Source organism: Cucurbita pepo, chromosome LG06 (genome assembly GCF_002806865.2).
Source record: "Cucurbita pepo subsp. pepo cultivar mu-cu-16 chromosome LG06, ASM280686v2, whole genome shotgun sequence".
Lineage (NCBI taxonomy): Eukaryota > Viridiplantae > Streptophyta > Magnoliopsida > Cucurbitales > Cucurbitaceae > Cucurbita > Cucurbita pepo.
The window spans coordinates 4,842,694-4,855,736 of record NC_036643.1 but is presented as its reverse complement, the minus strand read 5'-3'; the positions used below and the strand labels follow the sequence as shown (position 1 = coordinate 4,855,736).

The window sequence follows — 13,043 nt, the reverse complement described above, 5'->3', positions numbered from 1 at the left end:
GGGGGGGGGGGGGGGATTGGGAGGTCCCACATCGATTATAGAGGGGAACGAGTGCCCGCGAGGACGCTGGCCCCGAAGGGGGGGGGGTGGATTTTGAGATCCCACATCGGTTGGAGAGAGGAACTAAATATTCTTTATAAGGGTGTGAAAACCTCTCCTTAGTAGGCGCATTTTAAAACCTTGAGAGGAAGCCCGGAAGGGAAAATCCAAAGAAGACAATATCTGCTAACGATGAGCTCGGGCTGTTACACTATCTAATAGGAGACGTCTTTTGTAATATGTTCGTCTACTATCTCTCTTTGTATCATTTCATTTCATCAATGTAATTATTTCGTATCCAAAAATAAATCTCCGCTGGCGTCTTGTGGCCCTGCCAGGCAGATAAGAGAAGAAGTTTAAAGATAAAGATCAAGTTCTTGACATATAACTTAATTGTTTCTAAAAGTATGGGTCTCTCTCTTGTTTGTGGCTATGCTTCATGTTCATTTTTCTGCTACTTCTGTTGCAATGTATGTTAGGTATGTTATGGACCACGATAAGCACAAGGCCGCCGAGCTAAGACAGGTTCGTTCTGATTTATAATGTTTCGTCGTTATTGTAACTACCCTACATTATACTGCTTTCTATCATATCTTTGTTGAAGTTCATATTTGTATTCTTCACTCTGAACATGAGCCACAATTTGATTCTCTTAAAGGTCATAGCTGCAACAGTAGCAAGTGATCCAACAAGGTATTGTGAAGCATTTCTTGGGAAGCCAAATGAGGAGTATTGTGCTTGGATTCTTGATTCAGAGAAGTGGGGAGGTTTGTATCGATATTATCATTGCTCGATGGAAAGGTTTTTATGAGGTTTTCTCGATGGAATTCTGTATAACGTCAAAATATAACATTCCCCGCTGTCTTGTGTTTCTAGCATTAGATGATGGGCTAGGTGTTTTGTTGAACGTCCTCGTAGATTTCTTGAATATGTTGCTTTGTGTCACAATCGCGCTCTTACGGGACGTTTGTAAGCGATTGTGCAGCACTCACTCTCACTACTGAGTGAGTCAAATCGTCTCGCCTTCGGCCCTACGACATATACCCAAGTCTTAGGCTTTGTTTTAAGAAGATTTTAGAAAGTGAGTTTGTAAGCAAGATTCGAGAGAAAGGAAGAAAACAATGTTATAGGTAATAAGCGAAAAAGGCAACACAACGGCTTAGATATCATATAATTCTGGGTAGGAAGAATTGACGACTAGTCGCATCCCCCTATAATACATTCTGAGGCATTTTAGGTCTACTAAGCATAGACATGATTTTGCTGGAACGTCATATATTTAGAAAATACAATAAGGAAACTATACATCATGAAAGGGGTAAAGGAAAGCAATAAAGTGATACAACACGAGGGTTTTGACATGCAACGGGCATGCAGACATGTGCAAAACACCTTGGACAAGCATGACTGTGACATTTTACATGTTTGCCGCACTCTTTGTTCTTCTAATAGTAAACTGTAAACCAAACCGAAGCATATGAAAGCTTTAGGTGTAGCTGGACTGATATCAAATCTATTTCAGTTCGTTTATTCTTTTTCAGCTCGTTTTCTCTTACACAGGTGCAATTGAGCTTTCGATACTATCCGAGTATTATGGGCGTGAAATTGCAGCATACGATATCCAGACCAAACGATGTGATTTGTACGGTCAGGTTAGGATTTTCAATTCCTATGACCCCAAGAGTAATCCTTTCACCATTCCGATGCTGATTATCGGTCGCCATTGACAGGAAAAGAAGTATTCAGAAAGGGTTCTGCTGATATATGATGGACTCCACTATGATGCTTTAGTTGTATGATTTTCTGATTCCTTCAAATATAAAGCAAGATGATCTTGATAATATGTTCTTTTGTATGAACGGTACCTTATAAAGCAAGATCTCTGTCTTTGATTGTGTCTGATATATGAATCTTGGGTTCCTGCATCTTTGTTCTTGTCAGATGTCTCCATCTGAGGAAGCTCCAGAGGAATTTGATCAGACCATATTTTCTGTGAATCGGGACAGGACAATTGGTCCCATTGAAGGGCAAGCTCTTCATTTTGTTGAAGAACAGCAAAGGTTGGATCTTGTGTAATGATGAAAGAAACTTGAAGAACTGTTTGAATGTTTCGGCTTCCTGCATCTTAATCTACGCTTGCACGTTTCAGGAAACGGAGATTCACCGACACTGCCAACTTCACGCTGCGATGTGGGGTTTGCCAAATCGGAGTCATCGGCGAAACGGTATTATTCCTTGTCGAAATTCATTGCTTGCTTCATTAATTCTTCGAACTCTTGTAATTCATTTAGAGAATCCAATGTTCAGGAGGCTGTAGAACACGCAAAAGCCACTGGCCATGTCAACTTCCAAGAGTATAGATGACAGGAAGAATGTTCGACAAAATAATTGAGCTGTTCGGTTTCAGCTTTATCGACCTCGACTCCTTTGGCTTGTTGAATTGCTGTGGCATTCTAATTGTCATATTACCATGAATGTTTCATATTTACTGACCAGTGTTGTTCATATTGTGATCTCTTGGGACTGAGCTTCTTTTCTTTGTTCTTGTCCCGTTCTTTCACAAAATTTCTAAACTATGGTACTTTCCAAAATTTAAGATCAGCTCTTCAAGGGAATCCGAAGGGATATTTGGAAGGTTATCAATCGATTGATAAGTGGAACGTTCGATACATTTGGAGAAAATAGAGGCGGAAATTATCTTGTTTTATGAAGCCTCATTCGTTTGAATCTTACACTACAGTAAATATATAACGTCGTCATGTCTCTGGCTCGACGCGGCCGCATAAAACCTAAAACCGTCCAGGAAGCAATCGCTATCGGCCTCTATATCTTCTGTTTAAGGACATGCCGCAGCTGTAGTTTATGGCCTTCCTTCACATTCATTTGGCCTTTCATCTGTCGAGCTATTTGAGCATCACCTAAGTCGAAGGAGCTCCACTGATCCATGAAATCTGGACTAGACCCACCATGGGGCTCCTTTACTGGTATCATCTTGTTGCTGTCGCCACCATTGTTATGGCCGGATTTCCAAAGCTTCTTCGTTAAGTTCGATACTTTCTTTGATTTCCTTACAAGTTCTGAATAGACTTCACTGATGTTGATTGTTGTTTCTCCACCTCCTCCGTGTTCTTCCCAGTCTGTTACAGTCTCTGAGCCTGTCGTGCTGCTACTATTTTCACTATTCTTATTACCGGGTCGTGTCGAGCTTCCTTCGGGCGAATAACTCGAGCCCTGATCCTCAATTTGGCTCACTGTTTCCCATCCACTCTCGTCGTCCATGTTTCCATTCTGATTAAAGGCTGCCATCAGAGTGTCATCCACTCGTTTACCCGAATCTACATTTACATCGGGGCTCACTGTTCCGACTTTAGAGATTTCGGTCGCCGGACTGTAAGAACTGTATGGCTTAACCTCCCTCTCATGATTTTCACCAAAATTAACTTCTTCAAAGATGGAGAATATATCATCTGGCTTAGAGGGTTGGTATGATAAGTGCTGTATGTCTTGGATGTTCATTGCAGAAGCAGCCTGTTCAAGTAATACAGCTTCTTTCATCTCCTTAACGTCTGAGATTGCTGCTCCCCTTGATCTTAGAAAGTTTTCAAGATCAGCAACAAGCTTGTTCATCTGAGAGTACTTCTCTTCGACCGCTACCTTCGCATCGACCAGCTTCATTTGAACACGTTCTTCGCGCCATACTTCTGCTAACTGCAACATCTTCCTCTCTTCTTCCATTTCCTCTCTAAATAACGCAGATTCTCTCTTCGATGCCTCTATTTCAGCCTTATCATCTCCAATTTCTTTAGCAAGTTCTTCACATACTTGTTCAATCAATACCCTTTCCTTCCTTTCTTCTTCATAGTCCTGCATCAGCTTCTTCACCAAGGATTTAGCATCAGCTAGCTCATGAACCAGTTTCGAATTGAAATGCTCTACTCTTCTTCGATTTTTCTTTTCATGGTTCAATTCAGTCCTGATGCTTTCTATAAACACACGTACTTTCTCATGTTCCCTCATACGCCATACAGTCTTTTCCTCATCAACCTTTCTCAAGAAGCTCTCAAGCTTCTTCTTCGATCCATGGCGTTCCGTTTCGAGTTCCAAAATGCGCACCCGTGCTTGCTTGAGTTCAGCTTCAAGGGAAGATATAACAGAAACCAGGCTCACTTGCTGGTCAAGAAGCTCTCTTCGATTGTAAACATGGTCCCTTTCAACTGGAATTTTCGAGCCAATAGGGTCCCATTTTGTTGCCCCTTCCATAACTGAGTTGGAGAATTGAAAGAACGGTTCAATCTGATGGCAGGGATGGGAGATGAAAACAGTTCAAACATTATTGCAATAACTTCAAAAGAAAAACAGAGAGGAATCTGAAGATAATGTCATTACCTTGCTCAGAACGCCATTTCTCATACCAGAAGTTGAGGTTTGGCCCTGTAACAGATGCCTCGTTTCATTACTGAATATGTTGTTATTGTGATGACGGAGAATCGGAGCACGAACATGGCCAGCAACAGGCTGCAAGATGAATCATAAATGATCACAACAATGAACGGAACTGCAAAACTAGAGGCGAAATTACATTGATTCCTAAACCTCATTTCATTCCTAAAACTCATCTAATCGCAGTTATTACAATAATTTCAGAAATAGAAATCAAAGATCCAATCCCAAACAACGTAGCAGTTCTTCAAAATTTTGATTCAGAGCAAGGAGAAAAATGCACACTCAATCTTCGTCAAATGCTAATCATACAAACAGAATCACAATTCAAAACGAGATTTCCAAGAAACAGTTACCTGAAAACCGATCCTCTGCTCCACACTGCGTCTCAAACCGCTCCTTCCTCCATCAGCGCTCACCTCCGGCTTCTGAAACCGCCAAAGACCAGCAGCGAGCTTCCTCGCCGATACGACCACATCTCTTTCCCCACTCATCCGCCGGAGATCTTTCTCTCCGTTCTCCGATTCCGTCTTCTTTTCGTCTTCGTCTTCTTCACCTCTACCATCAACTCTGTCGTCGACCTTCCACTTAAGAAGTGGAGTCTGCGGCCTACTCCTCCGCCCGGTCGGCACCGATTTTCTCTTAATCAACGAAAGATTTCGGATCCTCCGTCGAGAATCCTTGCGTGAACTTGGCGTCTGCTGAAGATCCAATTCCGGCGATAAGTTCACCGACTTCGAATAGGTGAATGTAGGAGCCTGTGGAGACTTCCCCGGCCGCAGCAGCTTCATCGTCGTCTCCATCCAATTGGAAGGAGGAGGAGAAAATCGCAGTGGAGAATCGATTTTCCAGTTTTTTGAGCGAGCACGTTGAGCTATGGCAGAGACGAATTGACCAAAATACCCTTCCAAAGATACCTTACGAAGTGATATACATTTAATTTAATAATTCTATAGAAAATAATTAATGTTCTATAATTAAATATTTGGTCAGAAATCTCTTTTTTTTTTTTTAATTAAATATCCTCCTCCTTCATCCATCTCTTTTTTATTTATAAAAATCTATAACTTAAAAAAATAATTATATTCAAACCTTATATTTAAATTAATTACTTATTAAATAATGATTTTGTAAAGTAAAATATTCTATTTATTTTTTAAAATTGAGAGATCGAATTTATTATATATATATATATATATATTTTTTTTTTTTTTTTTTTTTTTTTTTTTTTTTTTTTTTTTTTTTTTTTTTTTTTTTTTTTTTTTTTTTTTTTTTTTTTTTTTTNTTAGACAAAATATATTCAGAATTTTGTAAATCGTACTAAAAGAAAAGGCTCTGACAGATCGTCTCATGGATTCGTTTGGAGGGAGGAAACGACACGTTGGTTGAAAGCCACGCGCGTGAACAAGCAGTGTGGAAACGCGCTGAAGAATCCGAACGTTGGAGATACGAAACGACGTCGTTTGCGGCATCTGAAAGCCGTTTCGAGGAGACTATTTGAAATAAGGCTTGCCGCGTGAGCGTCACTCTCCCAAGTCCGGACAAACGAGCGGTGGTTGTAAAGTGAACAGAGAGAGGGCCCCGTTTTGTAAGCATGGGGTATGGATTTTAATTTTGTAGCCAATGGATGAGTGCCACGTGGATGGCCTTGTTGTTCGGTCCGAATTTAATCGATTTTCGAGACTGTTAATGTTGGAGAAAACATATAGATAATAATTTTATGATTACACTTTCTACTTTCTTATCTTTGTTTAATTAAAGTTTTTAGTTTATGTTTGATTTTGGTCGTTATTCTATTACGGTCGGTTATCGACTTTAGCTTAGGAGATTAGCGCACGTGGCTACGAATCACAGTGTCGGGGTTCAAATCTCTTCTCACCTGCAACTGGCCAAAAAAGGAAGAACTTTTTCCTTTGATGACGATTTGACCGATCTTGCTCCTATCGTACTATCAAGAGGATTAGTTGTTAAATGTATCTATCGAGCCGTAGATCTTTTAGGTTCAACGTCAACTATGCTACAATATCGGGTTGTTGGTAAAGAACATTATGAAACCACACAAATAGTATAAACTATTTATTTACAAGGGCATTTTGGTAAAAAAATGAAAAACTTTTCCCTTTGATGACCGTTACTTTTAATAGTGCACGTGGCTACGAATCACGATGTCGGAGGTTCGAATCTCTCCTCACCCACAACTGGCTAAAAAAGGAAGAACTTTTCCCTTTGACGACGGTTTGACCGATCTTGCTCCTATCGTACTATTAAGAGGATTAGTTGTTAAAGGTATCTATCGAGCAGTAGATCTTTTAGGTTCAACGTCAACTATGCTACAACATCGGGTTGTTGGTAAAGAACATTATGAAACTATGCAAATAATATAAACTATTTATTTCATTCCTTAAATTTTTAAAATATATATTTTTGTCTAAACTTTTAAATAATAGTCGTTTTTTATATTTAAAATATAATTTGTCGAGTTGAAACTATATCATTAATTTATTAAAATAAAATAAAATAACAAAATAGTTACTACGATTATTAAAGACATTTTAAAAGTGTGTGAATTACAGTTTAACCTTATCCTATCTTACTTTTAATATTATTACGAAAATTAAAAATATGTGACGTTTATGACTAATCTTCGTTGTTAGTTATGAATATTTGATATTTGAATTTTACAGTATTTTAGTTATTAATGTAACATGTACTGTGGATAAGTATGATTTTTTAAATAATTAAAAAAAGAACAACCCGACAACCTAACCTAAAAATAGAGGATTGGGTTGGGTCGTGAAGTCCATTCGGGCTACTCGGGTCATCAATTCGACCAACCCAAAATGTCAGAACTTATTTGAACCGTTTAAATAAACAAATATATTTAAGGATATCGACATCTATATTTTCAAGATATATATATATATATATATATATATATATGTGTGTGTGTGTGGGGTCTATTATTTGATAGACTTTAGAACATAAATAATAAAAATAACACCATCCAAGTAAAACATGTTTATTATTATATATTTATAATAATAATAATAATAATATGGGTCATTTTACACTTAATTACACACATATTATATATAATAATGTCACAAGTAAATGAAATATACCCATTCATTATGGGGTGTAGAGCCAGTGTTCTCGCTGGCACACCCCCCGTATCTAGCTCTGATACAATACCACTAGTAGATATTGTCCGCTTTAGCTCGTTACATATTGTCATCAACCTCATAGTTTTAAAACGCATATGTTAGGGAGAGGTTTTCACACCCTTATAAGGAATGTTTCGTTCCTCTCTCTAACCGATGTGGGATCTCACAATGAAAGCCCCGAATAGAGTCAAATATAAGAGACTGAGAGTTAGTTCCCGAAAATCCGGTAAGGATTCAGTACCCTACAAAAAATTTCCTAGAGCTATATAACTCAAAGTAAGTCTCCTATTTATTTATAGAAGATGATCAATTAGAACTTACAAGTAGGCTGCTTACTAAGTATTTTTATGCTCATTCATGCTGCTTTTATTTTTTCGATGAATCACGACTATGACACGTGCTTCTTGTTTTAAAATCGAAGGTTCAAATTTTCACCCGATGTTTATTATACTAAAAAAAGAAACGAACTAATAATTTGTGGACAAGTATTTGAATAGTCATTCTATTGACAAACCGACCTAAAGTCAAACTTTGGAATATCGCTATCAAATGCTTACAATAATCAAACATTGAAATTAAACTAATAATTATTATAGGTTTAAAGACAAAGATTTTATATTTAAAAAAAAAATCATTATTTGTGAGAAAATAAATACATAATTGCATTAATTTCCATAATAATATTTCATTATTATTATTATTATATATTGTGGTTTAAATTTCTTTATTACATTCCAACTTAATGGGATTGTGTTTGAAATCTTTTAAGCTATTTGACAAAGTTGTTTGTCCACTTGATGTGAAGAAATGGTTCTTTGAGATTTGGCTTGGATTTTGACTTTTTCTCAAAGTCAACTCTATCAAGCCAAATTTTATATAATTTTGTTTAATTGACATTTTAATTTAAGGAGGATTTATTAAAACTAAAAAAAAAAAATTACACATTTATTTTTCGGGTATGTACGAGTTGGGTTGGTGACCCGAACAACTCGAATAGAGTTCATAACTCAACCCTTTTGTTTTCAAGTTGAGTTGAGCTATCGGATTATTATTTTTAATTATTTAAAATAAATATACTTATTCACAGTACATGTTACATTAATAACTAAAATCTCATAAAATTTAAATATCAAACATTCAGAGCCACATGGGGTGGATTGTAATGTAGAAAATTAGGTTGAGTCGTTACAGTTGGTGCCCAAAGAAACAATATCTACTAGTGGTGGATATGGGTCGTTACAAGTGGTATCAGAGCCAAACACTGAACGATGTGTTAGCCTTCTCGCTGTTCTCCGAATAGGGTAGACACGAGGCGATGTGCTAATAAGAACGCTGGCCCCAAAGGGGGGTTGATTTGATGGGGGTCCCACATCGATTGGAGAAAGGAACGAGTGTCAGCGATGACATTGGGCTCCGAAGGGGCGTGGATTGTGATGTCCCACGAACAAAACTCCCTTTATAAGGGTGTGGAAACCATACCCTAGCAGACGCGTTTTAAAGCCTTGAGGGGAATACCGAAAGGGGAAGCCCAAAGAGGACAATATCTATTAATGGTGGATCTGGGTCGTTACATCTCCGAACCGTTCGAGTTAATTTAGGTTAAATGAATCGAGCCGATTGGGGAAATGGAGGGGCCATCATCACAAAGGCGACACAATGGCTCCACGCCCACAATTTGCAAAGTGGAGGGCAAGTGGAAACACAGGGAGATACCCTTCGCACTTCATTTATTTTTTTATTTTTTTAATTAATTTAAAATTGACGTGAAAATTATGGGCACAAAAAACTTCAAAATTTAGGAATCGATGTTCGTGCGTTTCTTTAGAAGATTAAAAACGACCGTTAAAGGTTAAATTAGTCTTTTGTTTGAGGTCGAGAAAAATATTATTATTTAATTAATTTATATCAAAATTAAGAATTAATTTAATATTAATGATAATTATGAAAAAGAGAAAATAAAATAAGAAATACAAGAAAAAGGATGAAATTAAAAGTGGATAAGGTTTATGATTAAAATAATTATTAGTAATTAAAATTGAGTACGTAATTTTGGAGGAAGGAAGGCACGCGGAAGTCACGTGAGGATGCGCAAGAACACGACAAAAATGGAATAACAGAAACCCGATTCCTTTTCCAACCACGCGTTCACACCTAACAAATATTTAAAAATAATAAAACATTTTAATTATTTAAAAAAATAAAAAATAATTTATGTAAAGATTCTGCTCCTAAAAATGCGTTCACACTGAGAATTAGACGCTAAGATTCCACGTTTCGCCCTTTTCACATTGCTTTTATTATTATTTTAATTATTATATATATATATTTTTTTTTCGAAAATGTGGAATTTTCTTTTATTTGGTTGGCTCGGCTTATGTATTCCCTTCCTTGCTTCAGCCGGCTTCTCCTCATTTTTCTTTATTATTCTTAAAAATATATCGAGGTGGGATCTCACAGTCCACCCCTTTTTGGGGCCTAGCGTTCTCGCTGACACTCGTTTTCTTCTCTTGTGGGCCCCCCCATCCACCCACTTCAGAACCCAGCGTTCTTGCTGGCACACCGCCTCATGTCTACCCCTCTTCGGGTTTCAACCTCCTCGCCCGGTGTCTGGCTCTAATACTGGGTCACCGCGAGTAGATATTGTTCTTTTTGAGCTTTCCCTTCTGGGTTTCTACTCAAAGTTTTCAAAACGCCTATGCTAGGGAGAGATTTCTACACCCTTATAAATAAGGTTTCGTTCTCACCCCTCTTCAGGACCCAACATTCTCGCTAATACTTGTTTCCTTCTCCAATCGATTTGGGCCCCCCTATCCACCCACTTTGATACCCAGCGTTCTTGCTGGCACACCGCCTCGTGTCCACCCTTGTTCGAGGCTTAGCCTCCTCGCCCGGTGTCTGGCTCTAATACTGGGCCACTACTGGTAGATATTGTTTTTTCTAGGCTTTCCCTTCTAGGTTTCTCCTCAAAGTTTTCAAGCTTATCTTATAGAAAGATTTTCACACCCTTATAAATAATGTTTCGTTCTCACCCCTCTTCGAGGCCCAACATTCTCGCTAATACTCGTTTCCTTCTCCAATCGATGTAGGCCCCCCTATCCACCCACTTCGAGACCTAACATTTTTGCTGACACACCGCCTCGTGTCCACCCCTTTCGAGACTCAGCTTCCTCGACCGGTGTTTGGCTCTGATAATTAGTCACCGCTAGTAGATATTGTTCTTTTTGGGCTTTTCCTCCTGGGCTTCTCCTCGAAGTTTTTAAAACGCGTATGCTAGAAAGAGGTTTCCACACCCTTGTAAATAATGTTTCGTTCTCCTCCACAACTGATCCTGACCGTATCAGAAAATTTTGTCTATTAATTTGTCTAAAAATATATTTTTTCTTATTAAATTTTTAAAATTTATTTTATTACATGTGTGGGTAAATAAGTTTTTTCTAAAAAAAATTAATTTATACTCTTAATTTTACAACAAAAAGATTAAAATCAGAAAATTAATTAAATTATTATTTTATTAATCACTAATTAAAAGATTTAATTACGAAAAAATAAATACGGAAAATAAAGATCGGCTAATGGAAGCCGAGCCGTGAGCGTGGCGCACGTTACAAGGAACATGTATGATGATGGGAGAAGCCAGTGGGTAGAAGTAAGTATCATGGCTGCCGTCAGTCACCGCCTGCAACCAGTGAGAATTGCTTTGATTTTACAACTTTGCAACCGACCCGTCCCTTTCTCGGTCAACCTCCGCCACGTGTCCCATATTCTTCAATCCTACGTGGCACCCCAATCCCCTCCACCACACCCTCTTTATATATACCGAAATTTCATATTCCCCAAATTCCCAAATTCTTAATTTCGTTTCATTTTCATTTCATCCAAATTAAAAATTTCTGATGGGTAACTGTATACGGCGGGATGGCGCGGCGGCGCAGTGGGCCGGCGAGGAGTGGGACTTTCTCGCGGCGGAGGACGACGGCCGGGAAGGACTTCTCGGCGAAATCGAGAAGAAAAAGAGTTCAACGGCGGCGACAGAGGTGAAGATTAAGATCACGAAGAGACAGCTGGAGGAGCTTTTGGGGAAAGTGGATATTAAGGAGATGTCCGTACAGCAGGTTCTGGCTCAGTTGATCGGCGTCGACGATCAGTTTCACGAATCTCGCCACCGTCACTGGCGGCCGGTGTTGCAGAGTATACCGGAAGTTGATTGATCTGCGGCGGCGGCGGCGGCGATTTTCTGTTTTGTTCGTTTTTTTTTCTTTGTGTGAGAGTCGGACGGAAGAGGGGTGGCCGGAGTTGGAGCGTCCGCGTGGGTGAGGAAGTTTAGGTAATTAAATTGTACATTATTTTGTGCAGATTATAAATTATGTATATTAAATAATATAATACACTTAATTACCCATATTTTTCTACTCCGTTTAGTAATAAATTTTTAATAAAATTTGAACTCCAAATTTAAAAAATTAAATTAAATAATTACTAAATTTGTACAATTTTTTTTTGTTTGATTTTAAAAATGAATAAAATAATATTTAAAATTTTAGTTTTTAAAAATTAAAAACAAATTATTGTGAAAATTAATAGCATATAAATTTTTTACCCTAATCCAAAATTTCACGTTGGTTGAATTGGTGACTCCAACCATTTGAATAGAATTTACAACTCAACCTAACCCACCAAACCTTTTTATTTTTGGGTCGGATAACTCGACCCAACCCTAATTCTTTTTTTTTTTTTGGGTCGGGTTTGGGTTAGATTGAGTTGGTTTGTTGGGTTTTATTGGATGAAAGTCCCACGTCGGATAATTTAGGGAATGATCATGAGTTTATAATTAAATAATACTATCTTCATTGGTATGAAGTCTTTTGGGTAAACCGAAAGTAAAGTCAGGAGAACTTATGATCCTTCCCTAAATTAGTCGACGTGGGACTTTCATCATCCAACACCTCCCCTTGAACAAAGTACGTCTCCCCTTAATCGAGGCTCGACTCAGTCTTAAGTCATTTTTTACTATGCCTTCAAGGAGGGTTGACTCCTTTTTCTTTTTTGAGTCCTTTGTTCGACATTTGAGAATTTACCAATCTATTGGCACGACTAAGTTTAGGGCATAGCTCTAATACCATGTTACAAGAACACAACTCTCCACAAATTGTATGATATTGTTCACTCTGAGCATGCTCTCATGACTTTGTTTTGGGGCTTCCCAAAAGACCTCCCTGGAGAGAGCATTTCTTAATTATAAACCTATGATCATTTCCTAAATTAAATTTCGTTTATCGAGGTACCTCTACCTTACCTAACCTAAGATACACGCAATAAATAAATAATTTGTGGAAATTGATTGTAATAAAAGGAAAATAATATATATATATATATATATATATATATATATATATATATATA

At 37.8% G+C, this 13,043-nt stretch overlaps 3 protein-coding genes across 6 annotated transcripts in view; 2 read left to right on the top strand and 1 right to left on the bottom strand.

Annotated features, from left to right (window-relative positions):
• The window catches only part of LOC111797104 (ubiquitin thioesterase OTU1-like), a 4,237-nt gene extending 1,583 nt beyond the window's left edge, over positions 1-2,654 (top strand). For all 4 annotated transcript variants that reach the window (XM_023680001.1, XM_023680002.1, XM_023680003.1 and 1 more), the window contains exons 3-9: positions 519-564; positions 698-806; positions 1,600-1,691; positions 1,770-1,832; positions 1,981-2,099; positions 2,189-2,264; positions 2,347-2,654. In XM_023680001.1, coding sequence (XP_023535769.1) covers positions 519-564; positions 698-806; positions 1,600-1,691; positions 1,770-1,832; positions 1,981-2,099; positions 2,189-2,264; positions 2,347-2,403 — 562 coding nt within the window. In that variant the 3' untranslated portion in view covers positions 2,404-2,654. The remainder of the gene's footprint in view (positions 1-518; positions 565-697; positions 807-1,599; positions 1,692-1,769; positions 1,833-1,980; positions 2,100-2,188; positions 2,265-2,346) is intronic.
• Positions 2,655-2,666: 12 nt separating this feature from the next.
• On the bottom strand, positions 2,667-5,373 carry LOC111797102 (inner centromere protein-like). Its single transcript, XM_023680000.1, has 3 exons — positions 4,836-5,373; positions 4,426-4,554; positions 2,667-4,332 (listed from the first exon to the last, which is right to left on the bottom strand). The coding sequence occupies exons 1-3, from the start codon at positions 5,280-5,282 to the stop codon at positions 2,863-2,865; spliced, it is 2,046 nt and encodes a 681-aa protein (XP_023535768.1). The 5' UTR covers positions 5,283-5,373; the 3' UTR covers positions 2,667-2,862.
• Positions 5,374-11,536: 6,163 nt separating this feature from the next.
• Positions 11,537-11,851, top strand: LOC111797410. The gene has a single exon (XM_023680397.1). It carries the CDS (start codon positions 11,537-11,539, stop codon positions 11,849-11,851), a length of 315 nt encoding a protein of 104 aa, XP_023536165.1.
• Positions 11,852-13,043: the final 1,192 nt, after the last annotated feature.